Genomic DNA, 21,881 nt, shown 5'->3' with positions numbered 1-21,881 from the left:
CAACGACAGAAACAAATCTACTTCAAAAACAGAGAGTTGAGCACATCCAAGAACAAACTTGGGGATATAGAGACAGAGAGAGAGAGAAAAAAAAAAAAAAAAAGTGCTTCATGTTCTTGTGGATGGGGTTAATAGGAAGGAACAAGCAAACCCATTCATCATATATGAATTACACTTTACCAAATCTTTGTTGCTGAGGCATATGATACGACTTACAACATGCCCGCTTAAGAGTTTTACAGAATCTTCACAAAAGTGAGTCACTTAAACTTTCTTCTTCCTTTTCCTCTTCTTTTATCTTTCTTGTTTGTAGCTGTTGTGGTTTGTGCTACGAATAGAGAAGTGGTGATGGAAAAGTTGTGTTCTTATTATGGGTTTTTGATTTTAAGAATTGGGTCAGCTTTATTTTGTGTAAATTTTAATTTAATTACTTTCCAGGTCATGTTTGTGATTCTTGACATCACAGCAAACTTGATGAACTTGGTTTTTTTTTTTTTTTTTTCGTAATGGGTTTATACTTTCTTATATTGGTAATGAGATCAGTATTTAAAATATTTCTCTTTTGATTTCTATAACGCTTGCTGATGCTGGAATTTGGGTATAATGGTGGTTGCTATCCATTCAGGGTCAACCATTGCTCAATTATTTATTTATTTTTTGGTTAGCAAGAATTTGTTAAAAGGAGCCAAAGCTCTCAACCCAAAAGGTTACAGAGTAGAAGCAACAAAAAAAACAACCCAAAAGTGTCTCAGTTTTTTATTCTTAACGGAAGTGTGTTTTTTTTTTTTTTTTTTTTTTTTTTGAAATCCCTTTTTGAGTTGGTTTTGTTCCATGAAATCTAAATCTTGAATTTTGGCCAAACTATTTTTTTTTTGTTATATATGATACTGCGTTGGATTTTTCTTCTTTCAATGCTTTATCTAAGTATGGTATCTTTCTCTTCCATGCTACTATGCTAATTTTTAAGTTATAATCATGATGTATTGAGCTTTTAAAGATTAATATGCTCACAGATCTCTATGAAGTGTGCTTGGTTTCTTTCCTCTGAAATTTTTTTCTGATTGCAGTTTCAAAGGGAAATCTTTTTTGAAGATGTTTTCGCAGCTCAGATTGTTTGGGTTTTTGAAGACCGGGGAAACGAATCCTTCCTGGAAGTTCCTCTTTTTGTTTTTCATATTTATGCTTCTACGTTTTGGGTCTTGATTTTTGTCTTTACAGATGATTTAGGCTTTTTATGAGATGGGGTTCTGAAGAAAATTCATTATGGAAGATGGTGCCTTTACACCTAATTGCGTGTCGGTAACACTTTCAGAGAACAATATGGATTTTGATCTTATGGATGACCTCTTGTATGATGGATGCTGGTTAGAGACTCCTAATAATGAATCTAATTTTTGGCAGCCTTGTCCATCTACTTCCAGTACTTCAAATTTCCCTGATTATTGCTTTCCTACTTCAGAGAATAACATGGATGATTTGAATACAAACCCGCATCAGAAAAGCAATCAACAACAAAACTTCGGTGACAACCCCCCACCTGTTGTTTATTCCAAAATTGTGTATTCCCAAATAAAAGAGCCCGCTGGAAGTCAAATGCAAAGCCGGGAAGCAATCCAAACTGCAGCATCTTCAGGCCAATCTGAAAGTTTTCAGGTAGAAAGCACTGAAATGAGCAGAAGATTATGGATTGCACCAAGTAGAAATCTAAGTTCTACTTCCTCTGTTAAAAAGAGATTGAGGCAGGCAGTTGAATACCTAAAAGAATCGGCAAGGGATAGAGATGCCCTTATTCAAATATGGGTGCCTACAATTAGAGGAGGTAGACGTGTCCTTTCCACCTACAATCAGCCATTCTCCCTCAATCCCAACTGCAAAAACCTTGCAGATTACAGAGAGGTTTCCACAAGCTATAGCTTTGCAGCTGAGGAGAATTCTGAGGAGTTGGTTGGATTGCCTGGCCGGGTTTTCTTGAAGAAGTTGCCTGAGTGGACTCCTGATGTTCGCTTCTTCAAAAGGGAGGAGTACCCGCGTGTTAATTATGCTCGGCAGTACAATGTTCGTGGGTCTCTTGCACTTCCTGTTTTTGAACGAGGCAGTGGGACATGCCTGGGTGTTGTTGAGATTGTGACAACTACCCAGAAAGCCAATTATCACCCCGAACTTGAAAACATCTGCAAAGCTCTTGAGGTCTCCTCTTCTTTTCATAATATATAACTTATATTTGTGTAGTGTTTTTCTTTTTAATGTATTTAATGTAGAGTTTAGAATGTTTATTTGAACTGTGAAGAACTAAATATTATCATTTGTTTGGTTGAAGAATGAAGAAAATCACACAGTATCTAGAAACAACTAGCTTAGAATCTTGTTCCTGTCATAGTAAGATTAATTCTTGGACCAACATGAGTACCGTCTAAATCATCTGTCCATGGACCTTTCATCATTGAAGAACATTCTTAGGAACCCATCCAGAGATACTCCTGGTCTTCAATTTTCTTTTTCTTCTTTGGTAATAGCCGATGCATGTCAGTAACTACTTTGAACCTCATTTTCACCTATGTTACCTGGACTCCGCGGGGTCCAATTTTGGACAATAACAAGCTACAAAAAAGTTCTTCAAGCTAAAAACTGAGGTGTCTTTGATAGAAAATTACATTTTCACTTCACAAAATTACTCCCTCACTCCATATATATGTATGTGTGTGTTTAAAATGAAATGATACAATTGTCCCTAAAAAAGCATTTTCACACTACAATTATTCAAAATGGAACTCTTACATCCTACTTTTGAGGGCTATTATGTGATGTGAATATTACATGTTGAAAAACAAATTGATGTTGGAAATTCTATAGTAATTGAAATATATGCATATAGAATTAAAATGAAATTAAAAATTGAGTTCCACTGGGCCTAAGGTAGCTCTGCCCATGGGTGTGTCTGTCAGGTGCAGGTATGTGTCTAAGTGTCAGAATTAGTAAAATTTTTATACCTAAGGACATGGGAACATGTCTAAATATTTATATATTTTTGTTATTCTTTTGTTTTTTGAGTAAAATAATGTTTTCATATAACATTGAGTGTCTGGCATTGGCACTTAACTCGTTTGAAGTAATAATGTAACAAAAGGAGAATAATAGGAAAATTTTATATAACAAACTTGAATGATTTGATATAGTGCATCTCCAACTAGATGTGTTTGACATATATCCCATACTCATGTGGACTTGTTCTATTCTGATATGGTGTACAGATTTAATCCGAGCTTTCTTATTACCTCATTTATTTAAAAAAAAATCCATGGTAACATAGATGTGCCCAAACACCATCAGTTGCAGTAAATTCATGAGCACTTACCATAATTCTAGTCATTGGACTGCACAATTTACTTTACTAACAATTTTGATGTCATGATCTCGGATCTCCTTTCTGTCTTTCCTTGCACATGGCCCTCTATATCTATTTTTTGTCCTTTTTTCTGTCTTTCCTTGCATAATTTACTTTACTGTTCTTAACTCCCATTTATGTCCTCAAAATTGCTTCTAATATCCTCTGCACCTGTTCATCGTGACCATGCTTACCATATTTCATCGAATGAATTTCTCTGATTTTTTCTTTCAACAAAACCAAAGCAAAGAAAAACCCACCAATGGTTACCTTCATTCTGTGATAGCCTTACAACTCTGTACTATAATGCAAATGTCTTTCTTCTTGTCTTAACATTTTTTTTTTCCTTTTGCAGGCTGTTGATCTAAGGAGTTCTGAAACTTGCTGTGCTCCCAAAATAAAGGTAGAATTATAACATCTCAAAGAGAAGTCATTTTATTGTTTGAAATTCAAATTTCATTCCTGACATTGCAGATATGATTCTTTATCAGGCTTGGAATGACTCTTACCAAAATGTATTAACAGAGATACAAATGGTTTTAAAATCTGTCTGTGACATGCACGGGTTGCCGTTAGCTCAGACTTGGGCCCCATGTATTCAACATGGTAAGGGTAGGTGCCGGCACTCAGATGAGAACTATGCTGCTTGTGTATCCACCATTGATTCTGCTTGCTATGTTCCCAATCCACAAGTTTTGGGCTTTCATGAAGCATGCTCCGAGCATCACCTACTCAGAGGGGAAGGCGTTGCTGGGAGAGCATTCATGACAAACCAACCTTGTTTTGCTGCTGACGTTACAGTCTTTAGCAAGGCTGAATATCCTCTTTCTCACTATGCTAGGATGTTTGGATTGCATGGCACTGTGGCAATACGTCTTCGGAGCATCTATACTGAATCAGCTGATTTTGTCTTGGAGTTTTTCTTGCCATTAAATTGCCAAGACTCTGACGAACAAAAGGGAATGCTGAATTCATTATCCTCTGTGTTGCAACATGTTTGTCAGAGTTTACGTGTCGTCACAGGCCAGGAGCTAGAGGAAGAAACGATATTGCCAGTTAGTGAAATGGTAGCCCCTTCAAGTGGGATACTTAATAAAGAATTATCCCCAAAACATGCATCCTCTTCCTCGAATGCTCTCTCTCAAGAAAAGTCTTCCTGGATTGCCCATATGATGGAGGGCCAACAGAATGGTAGTGGCGTTGCTGTCTCCTTGGGGTATCAAAATGAGGAGCCAAAAGATGAGTTCAAGGTGACAACTCATTGGGATAATAACGAGGTGGACCTACATCATGCATCGATTCCAAGCCCCAAGAAACTCCAGCAAGATTCTGAACTCAAAGGAATTGAGGGTACTGGAGATCTTTCTTCTTTTGGCAGGTATTGCCCAGCAGGTGCCAGAAAAGCAGGTGAGAAGAGACGGGCAAAGACGGAAAAGACTATCAGCTTGCAAGTGCTTAGGCAATACTTTGCTGGGAGCCTAAAAGATGCTGCTAAGAGTATTGGGGGTAGGAAAATATCGTTACATCTAAAGCAAATATGTTATTCTTGTTTGAATTTTTTTATTTGACTTCCAAAAAAAGCATCGATTAACATTTCATTTAGGGACCTTCAGTCTTTTTTTGGCCAGGATCACTCAGCAAAATATTTAGAAATATGTAAAATCCTTAAACCATTTCCATTTTCTCCATTATGCCTACATAAATGTTTCTTTAGAACTAAAATTAGTTTGAGAAGTATGCATGCAGATTTTAACTATTGTAGATTATTTGCAAAATTCCAGAAATGTTTCCAACAATTACTGATAATGTAGAATAGTTTATGGCTAGTAATCATTCTTTATATATTTCTATTTCTTCTGATGTCTTGCCTTTTGCTGTTATTATAAGCTCCCAACATGTTATGATAAAATCCTGATGAATCCAGGACTTTCAATTATTCCTGCTGCATACTTACTCTCGAAGTTCAAATTTTATTGTTTCTAATTACAAGATGCAGTGTTGCATCTTTATCAAAAGGGTAGTTTGGTATGTTAATTTTGGTCAGGGACCATCATGGCAACAAGTCTGAAACGTAGATCAGGTGTACCTACTCTAATTTTGTCACCTATAATTCAGTGTCACAAGATTACTCGAAGCTATATTGTGGATAATAGCAACATAGTTAATCTAGAATCACTATTTGTTCTTCTCTATTTCTTGCATGTTCTGCTTTCCCAATGAAATAACCCCTGATTTTCCCAAATTTCTCATCAAATTTGTTTGCTGCCTCCAGAGTACTTTTTTATGATTTATTCTGAATATTTCCCTGAAATTTCTGAATTCTGAAATCTGCACTGCCACTGGTCGCTACCCTATTTCTCTGCTCACTAGTTGCAAGGCGGTGTCTTCTCTTAATAAAGAGATTCACTGACCTTGTCAGACCTATAGCTAGCTGCTTTGCTTTTTCTTTACTATACGTTATCCTTTAATTTTGGGTTTGACTTCATTGAATAGGATCCTTAATTGCATGCAAATAAGCCATCCTTGCTCACTATTTCTTACTCAGTCAGTTCATGCATTTGCAGTGTGTCCCACTACTTTGAAAAGGATATGCAGGCAACATGGCATCACCAGATGGCCTTCTAGAAAGCTCAAGAAGGTAAGCCACTCATTAAAGAAACTCCAACTTGTTATAGAATCTGTCGAAGGCAGTGAGGGCGCTATTCAACTTGCCTCCTTCTATAACAACTTCCCAGAATTAAGATCTCCAACCGTAACTGGTACCACTTCCTTCTCCACTTCAAAGATAAATGATGATTTGAAGGAGTTAAAGACTGAACCTGAAGGCAGCCTATTGAACCCTGACTCCACTTCTTCAAAATCACCTTCCTCTTCTTGCAATCATAGCTCCAGTTCAAGTTTATGTTTTTCCACTGGAGCAAAGCAGCCACTTGTCACTGCCAGCGCCTTCGGTAGTGGAGATGCTTTGTTTGCAGAAGAGCCAACTGGGTTGCTCAAGAGAACATGCAGCGAAGCATACTTGCATGATTCCTGTCAAGAGGAAATGAAAGTTCTTGCAAGATCCCAGAGCCATAAACTTTTTGGTGAGCATCCTAGTCTTGAGGCTCTACTTCCCTCACTGAAAACAAGCAGCCAGGTTGTACGAGATGCAGGGATACTTAGAATTAAGGCCACTTTTGGGGAAGAAAAGATCCGTTTCAGCATGCCACAAAATTGGGGTTTTGGAGATTTACAACAAGAGATTGCAAGGCGTTTCAGTATAGAGGATGTCAGTAGAATTGATCTCAAGTATTTGGATGATGACTCGGAGTGGGTTCTTTTGACATGTGATGCTGATCTTGAGGAATGTATAGACATATACAGATCGTCTAATATCCGCACAATTAAGCTTTCCCTCCACCTAGCTTCCCATCCGAATTATGGGAGTTCGTTTGGTAGCAACGACCCATCCTAATGCCATGGCCCATTTTAGTAGCTTGTGATGGGTGACTAAGTCACACAATTATTCTAAACTGATGCCACTCTCGTGTTCTCCCCATGCTCTCGCTCTTGTTTTCACTCCGGTGACTTAGATTTTGCCATCTTTGCTCTCACTCACCCACCCACCCAAGTGGGTGGGTGGGTGAAAAAAATAAATGGCTAGTCTCTCTTTGAAGTTGTTTTGTTTTTTTACAAAGGTAACAGCTTGTCAAATGGTGGGAGGTTCTACACGGCAGGAATCTGTTCATGATAACAATGCCAACGTTGCATCTTGATTTCACGGATTCTGGAATAATGATGTAAAAATTCGCGAATGTCGGAACTGTGAAGAAGATTCACCACTTTATCTAGAGTCATGTAATTACATCACTAGCAAGTGATGTATCCTTGAGACTGAACTTGTACATTCAGTTACAGAGTGGTGATTTTAACAATTTTTGGAGCTCTCCATTCAATTGTGCTTGCTTGATTTTGGTTTTATCTATTCATAATTGTGATTTGAGGCATCAAAGTTGAAATTCTGATAAAATTTGCTTAGGAGGCTCTTAATATATAATGGGTAGGACCGTAAGAGGAGACATGTCTATTTTGCCACCAAGGAGTCGAGAATCCTCGCACTTTCTTGAAGTGAAACAAAGAAATGCCTTCTACTGTTATATGAAAGGCATCTCTTGTTTTTTCACCACAACCTCAGGAAAACTTTAAAAAAAATTTGTTGGATAAGTGGACTATGCTCGGACACCTTTGGTTGGAGACCAATTGTAAACCCACACTAAAGCTGACTCCACAAGATATAAGAGGTTAAAATATATATATATATATATATAGCAAAGGTTAACACAAGACAAAATGTAAAATAATTTAGAGAATCCTGATTGAATTTCATATTTCAGCACTGCCTGAATCTAAAATCCTTCCAGTTGGAAAGGGAAAAAGAGAGAGAACACTCTTCAAAAAAAATTCACATTTACCTTGATGCATAATCTTCCAAAGAAATTTTCAGTGTTACGAAGCTTCACGAGATTCAACCGATGGAAAACTTCAGAAAGCTGAATACAGTCTTTCAGCTATAGGTAACAATAGTTAACAATGCGATGGTATAGAGAATACCTTAGTACAACATAAAAAGAAATTTTCTATTACTGAAACATATTGATTTATACATTCTGATGTAAATGATTGTGAGATGTATTTTAACTCCAAAATACAACCAATATACAGTAAAAATTAAAAAGGGCAGATGTTCTGATTTCAGCTTCAGCTTCAGCTTCAGCTTCGTTTTTCAGCACTGTGAATTAATACCATATTAAAACTGCACCCTTCAACACCTATACCACTTTTCCAGACGGATTTCATCCATTAGCTCAAGTGCGATGAAGCAAAATCTTCAACCTCTTGCTGTTTCTCAATAGATACACATCTTGACGGTGGCCCAAACATGCTCAATACCACCTGCAATCCGCGAAAAGAGACCACTGTAACAAACAGATTATTAAAATGTTTCATTCAATTTTAATGGGTTTCAAAAACTTTCCTGAAATATTTTCCCATCATGTAATGGTTTAAGTGGGCACATGGTGAAAAGTGCCAGTCAAAGCACGGTACAAAACCAGTGGATAATTGGAGAGGCACTACTAAAGAGGAAGTATACCCCACTGCATGATGTTGACCACCTAATATTTCTAATGGATTTTAATTTTTTGTGCCTAATGACGCTGGCACTTGGACACTTTTAGACACGTGTCCAACACATCAAGAACAAGAACGAGAACATGTCAATATCTTAAAAAGAAAAATTCTTAATTTTGAATGTACTAGGCCCAATACATCATTGACACTAGTTAAAATCGCATGACTACCTTTAATGTCAGATATCTTTCTTTTAGCACGAGAAAAGGCGAAATTCTAAGCAAAAATCAAATTATATGTTCACAATAAAGTTCCAAAAAAATCAACCACACTAAAAGAAGATAAAAGAAACTGCTTCCCGTTGAGGAAGTAGGGAGGGAGGACATACATACACATCACATACACTCAATAAGTCTCGTCCTTACTATGCCATTGTTTAAGTGCAATCTTTGTTAATCAAGGGCGCTGAAAGGGGTGAACTGGATATGTCTAGGCGTGGTCTCTGTTAATTGAGGGCGCTGGAAAGGATGAACGGGATGCAGACTAAACTTTTGACACTATTTGAACAAAGTGACTGCTCTCCAAGTAATGGCCCCTTTGTCTAAGCAACATCATTGATTCTTAATTATTATTACACCTGACTGACAAGATTTGATATTCACTATGAAGTAATTTTTGTCCTATGTATTATTATTTTATATGTGAGAATATATTTCTCTGTTGCTATGTCCATATCCTGTGTCAGCATCCCCGTAATGTCTCATAGCTGATAACTTGTATTAGAGTATTCAAAAAGCACATAAAAGATCCTAGAGGGTCCTGATAATAGTCATAATACCACCACCTTGTGTGGGAGGGATGCTTCAATTAGCTTACCGGTAAAAACACGAGTCCATGCAAGAACCCAATAAGAACCAATGCAAGATACATTTGGAAGTAATAAACCTGCAACATGCAGACGCACAGGTTAAAAACTGGTAAAACGTACGGACACATAAAAATTAGAGGTTGAGGGGGTAGGATTGAGACCACAAAAATTTCTGATTTTGAGAAGAAAAGAACAATTACTCCAACTAGCTTTGTAAGAGTTATTCCACTGCAAAATAAATAAGATAAAATAATGTCAGTGAGCCCATTTTTTGGTACACAAAAGAACTCCAAAGCCATCAGGGCTATCCTTGTTTTGGCTTAAGCACCTGAGTAAACCTCAAATGGTTGCCAAAGCCCAATAGGTAATGACGTGATATTGTAGATAGATAAAAGAAAAGTACGAGAAAAGGAATAAACAACAAAAATCTGGGATTTTCTCTCTAACTTCTTGGAGAAATTAATAGCAAGGCAAACTATCAAAATTTATAAGATCATTCAAGGCGCAATTGCATGCATATCAAAACACAAAATCCTACAAAATTCCAACATGGATTCTCCCATCATGTTTAAATTATTTGCAAAATTATGTTCTTCTGATATGGCATCTTGATTTCTGTCAATGGGGATGATAGACACACAGCATTTGACAATGACCTAGGTTATGGAGCTAGTTTTTGTTCCTCAAGATTTTTTAGGACACTAAATGAATGTCTGAATATGTGCAACCTTAATTTTGGGGGAATAGATTTAATTTTGAAGCAAAAGAACACTCCAGAGACACGCTGTCAATAGGTAACCATGTTGGTGTCTCCACTAAGTTCTGTTTGTCCAGGGGATTTAAGCAAACCATCCCAAAGACAATGCAATGGTGCATCCATGACTCTTCAGGACAACAATGCATTCTTATGCACATCTTGACAATTAGACTACTTTTTGGATGTTATCAGAAATACACATCTGACACTTCATCTTATCAAAAGTAAACATCAACTTATCAAGTATTAGTATCAACTTTTCACAACATGCTTATGGCCCAGTAGTGAAGTTTTTTTTCCCAACTGATGTGATAAGAATTAAACCCATTGCCAACCTCCCTGTAAAGATGCCATGCCAGCACTTTCACCACCGTGCTACAACAGCTTTGTCATGGCCCAGAAATGAAGTTTGAATTAGAAAGAAGTCTGCACATCAACAGGAAAAAATATGGTAATTAACCTGAAAACAGAGGACCCCATGGTACGCAGAGCCTCCTTTGCCCGTTGGCCCCTATCTCCATGGCTAACCTGCATAAGAGCAGCAAACAAATAAAATTCTTTTATCAAACCATAGAAACATATGCAGATAAATGGAAATGGATTGGATACTGACCGAGAAGGCATGTGATATATGCACACAAAACTCAACAGCAATCCCAATTGACATTATAAGGTTAACCACAGAGACTGCATTCAGTTGGATATCCAGAATTGCCATTACACCCTGCAAAATTTTATTAGTAACACTTCTCTTGAGCTTTTTTTTAAAGGGTAAAAAGTTATTGAAACATATGCAGATAAATAAACTGAAATGAATTGAAACTTGAAAGCAATACATAAAAAGAAAAATATTAGAAATATATACCAAGAAGTGAATAACATATTTTTCAAAGGCAGAGAGTGTACCATGAGATCCACAACAATCATTGCCAAAACAAGTATAATGATTGCTGAACTCCATAAACTGCATTTCAAAAGCAAGAAAATAGAAAAGGAAGAGAAACATCAGCACGTAAGAGCAAGAAATTTCCATTTTAAGCTAGATATAAAGATAAAACTAAGTTACGGGCTAGAAAAAAGAAGACAAACCTGGATGTCATAACCAGGCAAACAATGAATACAGCACCTGTTAAATCATTAAATCAAATAAACAACTGCTGCTTAACAACAATAGATGCAGAAATATAGAAATACAATTTGTGTTGTGTGAGATGACTTAAGCACACTAACCACATAAATAGAGAACAATGTTGCTAAATTGAAGTTACACACACTAGAAAGGTCTAGAAAGGTTGAAGAATAAAAATTCAAGACAGTAATATCCCTGCAAACAATATTACCTTCCACTAGAAGACTAGCAACAAAATTTTGAAGTCTCAAAAACTTGTATTAAGATAAATAAAATAAATAAAAATAAATAAATAAACAATCTCAATTAAATTTCAGAAAAGGAACTCTTCGGATTTTCGCTTACTCAAATAATATGCAAAGTATTCTCTCTACCAATAAGGGCTTCCTATCATAATTAGGATAAATTGATCATATCATACAGCGTATCTTGAATGTAGCACCAGAACATCAAATAAAACAGACAAAGAAAAGCAGAATGAAAGGATTGGACATAATTTGTAGCAATAAGCAGGACAAATGACTAAACTAAATAATAGAACCATTATCTATGTTAAACTGAATGTTCAAAATTTATAACATACACCACTATGGTTTCAAGAGTTTAAATACCAACCAAGTGCTATAACAATGTTGATCAAAGCTGTCTCCCATATATCCAGATATTGCTCAAAAAAAATATAGAACACTGAATATGGAAAGATATGGATCTGCATGAGAAAACTCTAATCAGTGTACTAAACAGAAAATTCCAGCAAAAAGTACAAGAATAGATTCTTTAGAATAAAATATAAAAAATTGCTTCATTTTATGTGCCCATGTCCGCCGCCTTCCAGTTCTAGATTGTTAGGCATACAGGAGAGAAGTTAGGAGATCTATTCACTCTTAATATGAAATCAAATTTATCGGGGAAAAAAAAAAAATAGGAAAAAAGAAAAGACATGAACTTCTACCAGGGCCAGTTAATCTGACAGACTAAATCTTAGAGGACATTCATTAGAGAGAAGAAATACTCTTTAGATACTACTTTTGCATCCCATATAAAAGAAGTTAAATGTATTCTGGCTTATGCCTGACCCATCTAAGCAAAAAAAAAAAAAAAATCTAATTTTAAAGGTTAATTGTTTACTGAATTCATTTTTCTTGCAGTTCGTACAGACCATGTTTGAAGAATACATGTGAACACCATAACAAAACCCAATTGACTACATAATGGAACAGTCAATTAATCGTGTGGTCCGAGATGCTATGAGTTGCCTTAATGGGAAAAATTAAAGCTGCTACTCCAAAAAAGAATAAGAATGGAACACAAATTATAGAAGATCAGAAACAGTTCAAATTGTAAAGCATATAGGCTACAAAAATTTGCAAAGTTCGTAAGAGGGAATTAATAATTTCTAAAGTCTGATACTAATTGCAATTAGTACCATAACATACAAAAAAATGATTTCACAAAGCCAAACAACAAAATGTAAAAGGCCTACAATGCCTACCAAAGGAGAACAGCCAGTAATGGTTGTCAAAATCCTAACCTGAATCTATGATCCTAAAATTAACAGGATCAATCCAGATCATAAAAAATACGCAGGAGGTGCAATCCTTGTGAAATCCCTTCAAGATGCAAGAACCGTGGGATCCCCATTACAATTGAGTAGACTGATCCTAATTACAACTTTACATTTTGTATTCTTTTTTGATAAGTTTGGGCCGAGATCCAAATGATAATATAAACGAAGAGTGTCCACTTTATGTGTGCCCTGAATATACAACTACTCTAATTTATTTAACTGTTTTCGGTAACTAATTTGAGCCATTAAAATATCATTTGACTGATACAAGTTTGATATACTTTTTTTCCTTTTCCAATTTTACTTATGGTTGGTCATTTTGCAATGATATTTAATGCAGAAGGGGAAATAATTTTGCTTTAACAGCATTTCTTCAAGCCATTAACTTCGATCTCCCTCTCCGGCTCTAAACTCTAGGTCAACCAGCTAGGACACCAAGTATAACATTCAACCACCAAGGTCCAGCCAAAAGAGAGGGTTGAAAGATCTGTCTCAGAAGGGCGGCGAATGCAACCTATAATGCAGTAAGTTTTCTTCAAACCAATCAAAACCGTAATCTACACAGATCTTAATGCTCAATTTTGTTATTTTTGTTATGCAAATAGAATCTGCTCTCAAGTCTTTCTTGGCCGATTGGCCTGTGAACAGAATATTTTCATATAATCTTGGATCATTGTTGAATTATTGTCCATGATAATATCATTCATCTTACATTGCATCTAATGTAATAATGTTCTACTAATTTTAATAAATCAAACCTGTTGAGAGTTTTATCATCTTAAGTCTTATAATTACAATGACTTTTGAACAAGCTTTTAAGCTTGTTCATGATGTGCACTTTAAGATTATTTGATATTATCTTTTCCATTAGCATGCTCAAGTAGTAAACTGACTCTGTATTTCTAAAACACACAGATCATATGCGTTATTTTCATCAATCAACAAATACTGCTGGTCTATCCTGATAAATAAACCATTCTGATCTCACAAAAGTCTATAAATCCCTGGTAACAACATACTATCACTAAATCAATCAGCATGTTTATGGGATGATTTTACGCTTTGCTGCAATGTTGTGTGGCCTAACCTCTTCATCCAAAACACGCAGAGAGACGAACATATTAATGCGTTTACCCTAGCGTTATGCCTCGTGATTCTATAGCATTTCTCAAATTTAGGATTTCGTTTATTCATTCATTCATTTTGTGATATAAACTTTAAAAAAATTCGATACATGAATAATATTAGATATTATGTCCATTATAATCCTTTTTTTTTTTTTGGGGGGGGGGGGGGGGGGAGGATAATTAATTCTAATCATTAGAATCTTATAATTCTCAATCCTATTAATGATCCGATCTTGAAAAACTTCATTCGTATTTTCTTATGCTTGGCACGAAAAAATGGCAATAAACATAGATAAGAAGCCAGGCATCCCCAACTTCGCTAGATGCATTTAATTTGCAAGTGATTATGTGCACAGAAATGGATTATTATTATTATTTGACAAGCAGAATTAATTTGTTAAAGTGCACAGAAATAATTATTGTTGACTAAAAAGGGTTGGATGTCTTGCGGTTAAAGAAAAAAGAAAGCATTACAAAAACAGTTGTTAATAGAAGACAAAATTCCTGTAAGCATCTGTTAAGCTTTACATTTAGGAACTCAGGCATAACTGTACGACTCGCTAACCAGTAACTATACAATTCAACATGCATCATAAGAAGGGGAAACATTCTATTGATACAATGCCGATGACCATTTTGTTGCGTATATATCAACCGTGTATGTAAATGGGAAACATTCTAATCATTAATTTCCATTTTGATGCCAATACCCCATAGTTTATTTATGCAATATGGCTTCTGAAAGGTACTGAAGGATAACACAATATGGATCAATTCAAACCTTCAAGGCCTCAGAAACTCTTGAGCTGAACTCTCGTGCAGCACGTATTGAACTAACATAATCACCCTGTATAAATGACAGCCACCACAAAGAAAGATGTTAATATGAGTGATGCTAAGCATATCACCAACAGTATCACTCTACTACAAGGAACCTTCCTTACTTGTTTGTTAAGTGGTGTGTGATATGTACGAAACTCTGATGCGTGTATAACACCACTTTCATAACCTGGCAACAGGTCAAACACTATTAAGAATCCATACGATAATACTCAGCCAGATATGAGATTTGATGCATTAAATAATTACATCCAGATGCCTGTCACGAACAATACCAATAATAATAATAATTGCATAGATATTGCAAATCAGGTGGAGATTTCTCATTTGTTATTTGCAGATGACACTCTGGTTTTCTGTGATGCAGATGTATCTCAACTTAGATATTTGAGATGCATTCTGGCTTGCTTGGGATTGCTAGGTATGCAAAGAGGTTGGCAGGTTAGAAGAAGCAATATTTGTCAAAGGGGGGTAAAGTTACTCTTATCAAGAGCACTTTATCAAGCCTTCCCACTTATTTTCTTTCTATGTTCCAAATTCCATGCTCCTTTGGGGAGGAAGGGGAGAAGAGTTCAAGTATCACCTTATTAGATGGGAGCAAGTTTGCAAGCCTATAAAACTGGGGGGTCTCGGTATTAGACAATTGATTCCTTTTAATCAAGCTCTTCTGGGCAAATGGTTGTGGAGATATGGGAAGAAAAGACACCGCCCTTGGCGTAGATTATTTTCCTGCAGGTATGGGGATGATGTTGGTGGATGGACTACACGTCCGGTTTCTATTATGGGAGGAGTTAGGGCTTGGAAATCCATTCGGAAAGGATGGGATGCTTTTTCTTCTCATGCTAGATTCAGAGTTCGTGATGGTAGTTGCGTTCGTTTTTGGGAAGATCTTTGGTGTGGGAACCAACCTTTATGTCATACTTTTCCCAGATTATATAGTATTGCAGTTGATAAACATGCCATCGTAACTAACTGTTATCAGCTTGATAATAGTGGAATCACATGGAATGTTCTTTTTCGGCGTTCTTTTCAGGATTGGGAGTTAGAAGATGTGAGCATTTTCTTGGATTAATTGTATCGGCAGGAAGGAATTGGCAGGGGTTATGACAACTTGATTTGGATTCCCTATTCTCATGGTCATTTTGAAGTAAGGTCTTTGTTCTTATGTTTGTCTAATTTTGCACCCTATGATTTTCCATGGAAGACTATATGGCGCTCTATTGCTCCTACTAGGGTGGCCTTTTTTGTATGGACTGCCGTTTGGGATAAGATTCTGACGATCGATAATTTGAGGAAAAGGGGAAATTATTTTGTTAATTGGGGTTGCATATGTAAGCAGGATAGGAAGTCAGTCGATCATCTCCTAATGCATTGTTCTGTAGCGCACGACTACTGGAATCTTATTCTTGGGCTATTTGGCATGTATTGGGTAATGCCACGTTCTACTAAGGAGCTGATTCATGCTTGGAGAGGTTGTCGTGTGAGTAGGAGTGTTCGTGACTATTGGAGATATGTACCACATTATATTTGGTGGTGCATTTGGAGGGAGAGAAATAGTGGAATGTTTGAAGGAAAGGAGTCGTCTACAGCGACACTGAAACTTTTTATTATTCGTTCTCTCTTCAGTTATGTGAACAGAAGTTCTTGTTCCTCTTCTGATGATTTAATTTGTTTTTTGGATTCTTTGGGGCCTTAGTTCCCGGTTTCTCTTATGTCTACGGGACACATTCCCCTATTGAACGCCTTTTTTTAATTTATTATTACTTATCAAAAAAATAATAATTGCATAGAACGTTCAAAAAACACCACACATTTCTTTGGTTTACAAATATATTATATGCGAGTGGGAATATATAAACATACATACATGCATATAGATACATGCATGCATACATTTAAGCAGCAGTACAAACCATTCAGATCCACACTGTTTGTGTAAGCCCCATGACCACCCTTCGCACAGTCAGCAGAGGGCAATGCATTGAGGAACCATGGCAATTTCTCCCTGAATTGTAGTGTAGATGGACGATCATTGTCCAAATCTGAGTGACGGAAGCACTGGAACCATCACAAAATGTTAGTTCTTAAGACCAATTTCTTGACATGTAACAGTTCTGGCTTGATTTGCAAGATAGGCCCCACAAAAGAAACCCCAAAAAATATGAACAGTGTGTACTAGGACTTGTTTCAGACATGCAGTAGTGAGATCTTACAGTTGTACAATCTTTGCATGGACCTCCCAGGCCACAGAAACCTTCATCAGGTGAACAGCAAGGCGGCTATAGAAAGAAATAAGTCTTCTTCAGTAATAGAATGATACATGAAAGTAACCTAATGAGATAATGATAAAAGTCATACCAGATAGGTCAAAGAGAAGTCAGCACATAAACATGTCAAAATTATGTTACTACAATGTGAAAATTAAAAGCTTAGATGAACTCAGTAATAACAACCACAACAATTGAACCATATATATCAACGAGAAGGGTGAACAGCAAGGAGGCTAGAGAAAGAAATTTGCATGATTCAGCAATGGTATGAAACATGATAGTTAGGCAAACACCATTTAACAAAAAGAAAACACTATCAATCAAAATAAATAACAATTCCACCAAGCATTAGCTTGAGTGGCATCTGCTCCATCTCCTATAGGGAAGGTTAAGAGTTCAAGTTCCCACTGGGACGAAGGTCTTGTGTGTGTGTATGTTTTTATCAAATAAATATTGACTCAGGGGCTGGTAGAACAATTCAGCACATACACTAGTCAAAAGATCATGTACGAACAGGATCATGGTATCATAAGCTTACTAACAAAGTTAATTATGCATAACACCATAGACAACTAAACAATATATATCAATAGCTACTTGAGTGAGAGATAAGGATTTAGAAAAGAAAAGAAAAATAAATAAATAAATAAAAATGTATCAACAATAAATACAACTACAAAAAGGATCAGAGGGGGAAAAGCAAAGATACCAATAATAAAATAAAAGTCCAGATAAAAAATCTACAGTGCAAAGTTCCCACTAAATATGGAAATTAGAGCAAGGTATAATCACTAACCTGATCATCAGGGGGACAATAACTACTATTTACAAACTTCCGACAGCAACCAAAAGCCTCAGGTGATATCCATACAAGAAAGTCATCAAGCCACGAGGCTGCGGGCTTTGCGATGTAGCTTGATTCAGGTACCAAAGATGCTCTTGAAATCTGCGAAAGAAGAAAAAATAATTCATCTACAGAGAAAACAGTCATTGTAAAGCCTAAAAGTGATCAATCATAACTGATCATATAACTAAAGCAATTAATATAAGTATTTTGAAATAAGGATACCAGTTGAAGGGAAACAAACTACAACTGAAAGTAGATATATGTAATGAATTAGCATACAACAAATAAAAGGAAGAATGAATTTCTTAGTAGCACAGTTAGTGTTCACAGATCCAGAAATGAGAATCTAGGCATGTCAGAGATATACAAGAAACATTTCATCTTGTGACAACATTTTTTCTCATTAACTACACATTACATTGCTGGTTTCTTGTCCCTTTAAGATGACATCAATTGGGAGTTTTTTTCAAATTCTGGAGTAAGAACAACTTTATATTAAAATAAATAAAAAGCAGCAGTTCATGTGGAAAGGCCATATGTAATGTGTGTGTGTTGTGTTGGGTTTGGGGGGGGGGGGGTGGTGGTGGGGTGGTGTGGGGGTGTGAAGAAGAAAAGAGATCCTAGGATAATGAGAGAACCATAAATGGGTTAGCCACGTTATAAAAAAAAAGAAAAATTGCTATGACATTCCATGTTTGTTCAAAGCTCATATATTTCATGAACTAAAAAAGATCCCAATCAGAGCTTGTTTTGGTTGGGTCCCTAAGACGATCGTATATGGAAAAAGGGAAGAAACGAGAAATAAAATGGAAATATATAGGTTCAAAGGATGATGATGAGGTTGCTTAAACAATTCAAAGAACTTCGAAATTAATTTCACACTCCTTTTAGTTTTTACCCAACAAATTGGAACATGTAGTTAAAACCAAGGAAATTCAAATTTGCTGGAAATTGTGTATCAAATTCCTATTCTAATTAGGTTCTATTTTAGAGTTGTATTCTGTTAGATAATTTCTTACTTGGCAAGTCTTGGCCTCTAAGGAATTGTAATCTTTGTCCAACAAGGAATTGTATTTGTAACTCTATAAATAGGTACATATGTTGTGGGTTGAGACTTGTGAGATTGAGAGAGATGTAGTCACATGAGAGAGTTGATGGGTTGAGGTAGTATGCGGGTTGGTAGAGTAGGAAAAATACCGGTGACACTGGTAGCGAGGAGATATGCTCTTGGAGTGGTACATGGTGAAAAGACATGTACGTGGTGTTGGTACTCTATTGTTGTAATATCTCTACGAATCATAGTGGAATCTAAGGAATTGTAAGGAATTGTAATCTTTGTAATATCTCTTTAGTCTTGGCCTCTAAGGAATTGTAATCTTTGTCCAACAAGGAATTGTATTTGTAACTCTACAAATAGGTACATATGTTGTGGGTTGAGACTTGTGAGATTGAGAGAGATGTAGTCACATGAGAGAGTTGATGGGTAGAGGTAGTATGCGGGTTGGTAGAGTAGGAAAAATATCGGTGACACTGGTACCGAGGAGATAGGCTCTTGGAGTGGTACATGGTGAAAAGACATATACGTGGTGTTGATACTCTATTGTTGTAATATCTCTACGAATCATAGTGGAATCTCTTCTCATCCATGGACGTAGGCCGGTTTTGGCTGAACCATGTATATCTTGTGTTTGTGTGTGATTACTCTGTTTGCTTTCATTGGATCTTAGCGTTCGCGTGCTTCCGCTAACCCAACAAAATTCATACACGTCTAGTTGGTCAAATTGGATCATTTAGTTCGCAGGCTGTTCCAAATTAAGTTATGTAAATCAAGACTATGTCAACATTCCTTCATTCTAAATCCATCCTAACCAAACCATCTTGAAGCAAGTTGCAACCGAGTATCAACCCAAGCCTAACTCCCCAGCTTTTACAAGAAAACCATATGTTGGGATTTGTGTGTCAAATTCCTACTCTAATTATGTTTCTATTTTAGAGTTGTATTCTGTAAGGAAATTTCTTACTCCCTCTGTCACAAAAAGAATGTCACTTTTGGGATTAAACAAGTAATCCTTGTCTAACAAGGAATTGAGTTTGTAACTCTATAAATAGATAACTTATGTTTTGGATTGAGACTTATGAAATTGAGAGAGATGTAGTCTCACGAGTAAGCTGATGGGTAGAGGTAGTATGTGGGTTGGTAGACGAGGAAAAACACTGGTGACACTGCTAGCGAGGAGATAAGCTCGTGGAGTGGTAGATGGTGAAAAGACATATACGAGGTGTTGGTATTCTATTGTTGTAATATCTCTACGAATCAAAGTGGAATCTCTTCTCATCAATGGATGTATGCCAGTTTTGGGTGAACCATGTATATCTTGTGTTAGTATGTGATTGCTTTGTTGGCTTTTACTGGATCCTCATTGTTCGCGTGCTTCCGTTACTCCAACAAATTGGTATCAAAGCCAAAGGTGAAGGAGATCCAGAAAACACAAGAAGTCTCAACATGTGCTACAACGGGCTTCCGTTGTAAGTGGAGTCAATCAAGTTGGTTACATGGCATGGAGCTCAAGATTGGCCGGATGGAATTTGAGCCAAGGTAGAGATTTTTAGGATTTGTGTTTCAAATTCCTACTCTAATTACCTTTCTATTTTAGAGTTGTATTCTGTTGGGTAATTTCTTGTTTGGCAAGTCTTGGCCTTTAAAAAATTGTAATCCTTGTCCAACAAGGAATTGGGTTTGGAACTCTATAAATAGATACATAGGTTTTGGGTTGAGACTTATGAGATTCAGAGAGATGTAGTATGCGGGTTGGTAGAGTAGGAAAAACACCGAGAAGCATTTAGAAGTGCTTTGGCAACATACCCTTATAACCCCCTTGCCTTAAAAGATGACTTCCCGACTGCATTGCCCCTAAAATGCTAATTTAGAAGATAATTGAACACATTCTTTTTGATCAGAGAAAGATTCATCGCGACCCTTTACTAATAACTAGTAACCAGCCAAATAAACGACTCTAATAAAATAAGGCAACTAGAACGCTTACTACTGGGCCGTGAAGTGGTACATAGTGAAAAGACATGTACGAAGTGTTGGTACTCTATTGTTGTAATATCTCTACGAATCATAGTGGAATCTCTTCTCATCCATGGATGTAGCCCGAGTTTGGGTGAATCACGTATGTTGTGTTTGTGTGTGATTGCTTTGTTGGCTTTTATTGGATCCTCATTGTTCGCGTGCTTCCGTTGCTCCAACACCATACATGTTAATCAAGGAGAAGAAAGTGTTGAGTCCATCATAAAAAACAAATCACGTTATTAACAAAAAGATTAGGTCAAATGTGGCATCATTAGTGCCCATCTGTAACAAAATTTTGATGTAACCCCCCTGGTCTTTTGATTTTTTAGAATAGGTCACAATTTTTTGCTAGCATGCATAAAAAATTAAATGCATGTCACATCAAGTATTTTGTACACTCATCTGTAGTAGGGGAATTCTTACATATCATGGTTTGACACTATTAATCAACTCAACAAAGCATTTTTCCAACCACTTGGGATCGGCTTTTTGAATCATATTTTCCCATTCTGTTCCATAGACCCAATCAAACCACATGTTATCATATCTTTCCACTCATGTTAATTTTGGTGTTTTCTTTTTCCAAACATTACCCTCAATGTGGACCATATCACTTCTCCTAAGTATGGTGCACTTAATGGTCTTCTTTGCACATGTCCAACCCTTCTTCATTTTATTTCCTCCCAATTTATCTCCTTTTGGTGCAACTTTAACCATGTCATAAATGTGTTCATTCTAATTCTATCATTTTCTCTCTTGCTGCACGTCCATGTCCATCTCAGCATCCGCATTTCCACCACTAACTGTTGTACAACTGACAGCACCACAAAAACAAGTCACAGGGAGAAGGTGATGAAAAAATAGGGATAGAAAATATTTTGATGGGGAAATTCTAAATTTGACTTAAAA

At 36.4% G+C, this 21,881-nt stretch overlaps 2 protein-coding genes across 5 annotated transcripts in view; one reads left to right on the top strand and one right to left on the bottom strand.

Annotated features, from left to right (window-relative positions):
* LOC132293776 (protein NLP2-like) lies at window positions 1–7,312 on the top strand. Of its 3 annotated transcripts, none has more exons than XM_059791400.1 (6): window positions 1–255; window positions 1,068–1,295; window positions 1,402–2,187; window positions 3,738–3,785; window positions 3,874–4,888; window positions 5,947–7,312. In XM_059791400.1, the coding sequence occupies exons 3-6, from the start codon at window positions 1,468–1,470 to the stop codon at window positions 6,834–6,836; spliced, it is 2,673 nt and encodes an 890-aa protein (XP_059647383.1). In that variant the 5' UTR covers window positions 1–255; window positions 1,068–1,295; window positions 1,402–1,467; the 3' UTR covers window positions 6,837–7,312. The 3 variants fall into 3 exon arrangements, with proteins under 3 accessions (XP_059647383.1, XP_059647382.1, XP_059647381.1); XM_059791399.1 differs by having other exon boundaries at window positions 1,068–1,364; window positions 1,460–2,187; XM_059791398.1 differs by having other exon boundaries at window positions 1,068–2,187.
* Window positions 7,313–7,973: 661 nt separating this feature from the next.
* LOC132293774 (uncharacterized) overlaps window positions 7,974–21,881 on the bottom strand; it is a 57,369-nt gene continuing 43,461 nt past the window's right edge. For both annotated transcript variants that reach the window (XM_059791396.1, XM_059791397.1), the window contains exons 27-39: window positions 17,846–17,995; window positions 16,993–17,058; window positions 16,693–16,837; window positions 14,884–14,948; window positions 14,721–14,786; window positions 11,861–11,954; window positions 11,206–11,242; window positions 11,023–11,080; window positions 10,730–10,840; window positions 10,577–10,644; window positions 9,521–9,587; window positions 9,368–9,436; window positions 7,974–8,314 (exon numbers count right to left, since the gene is read on the bottom strand). In XM_059791396.1, coding sequence (XP_059647379.1) covers window positions 8,222–8,314; window positions 9,368–9,436; window positions 9,521–9,587; window positions 10,577–10,644; window positions 10,730–10,840; window positions 11,023–11,080; window positions 11,206–11,242; window positions 11,861–11,954; window positions 14,721–14,786; window positions 14,884–14,948; window positions 16,693–16,837; window positions 16,993–17,058; window positions 17,846–17,995 — 1,089 coding nt within the window. In that variant the 3' untranslated portion in view covers window positions 7,974–8,221. The remainder of the gene's footprint in view (window positions 8,315–9,367; window positions 9,437–9,520; window positions 9,588–10,576; window positions 10,645–10,729; window positions 10,841–11,022; window positions 11,081–11,205; window positions 11,243–11,860; window positions 11,955–14,720; window positions 14,787–14,883; window positions 14,949–16,692; window positions 16,838–16,992; window positions 17,059–17,845; window positions 17,996–21,881) is intronic.

Source organism: Cornus florida, unplaced genomic scaffold, assembly GCF_030987335.1.
Source record: "Cornus florida cultivar Cherokee Brave unplaced genomic scaffold, ASM3098733v1 CherokeeBrave_3.0.0_Hap2_Chr02, whole genome shotgun sequence".
In the NCBI taxonomy this organism is placed as follows: Eukaryota; Viridiplantae; Streptophyta; class Magnoliopsida; order Cornales; family Cornaceae; genus Cornus; species Cornus florida.
This window is presented reverse-complemented; position numbering and strand designations above follow the sequence as displayed.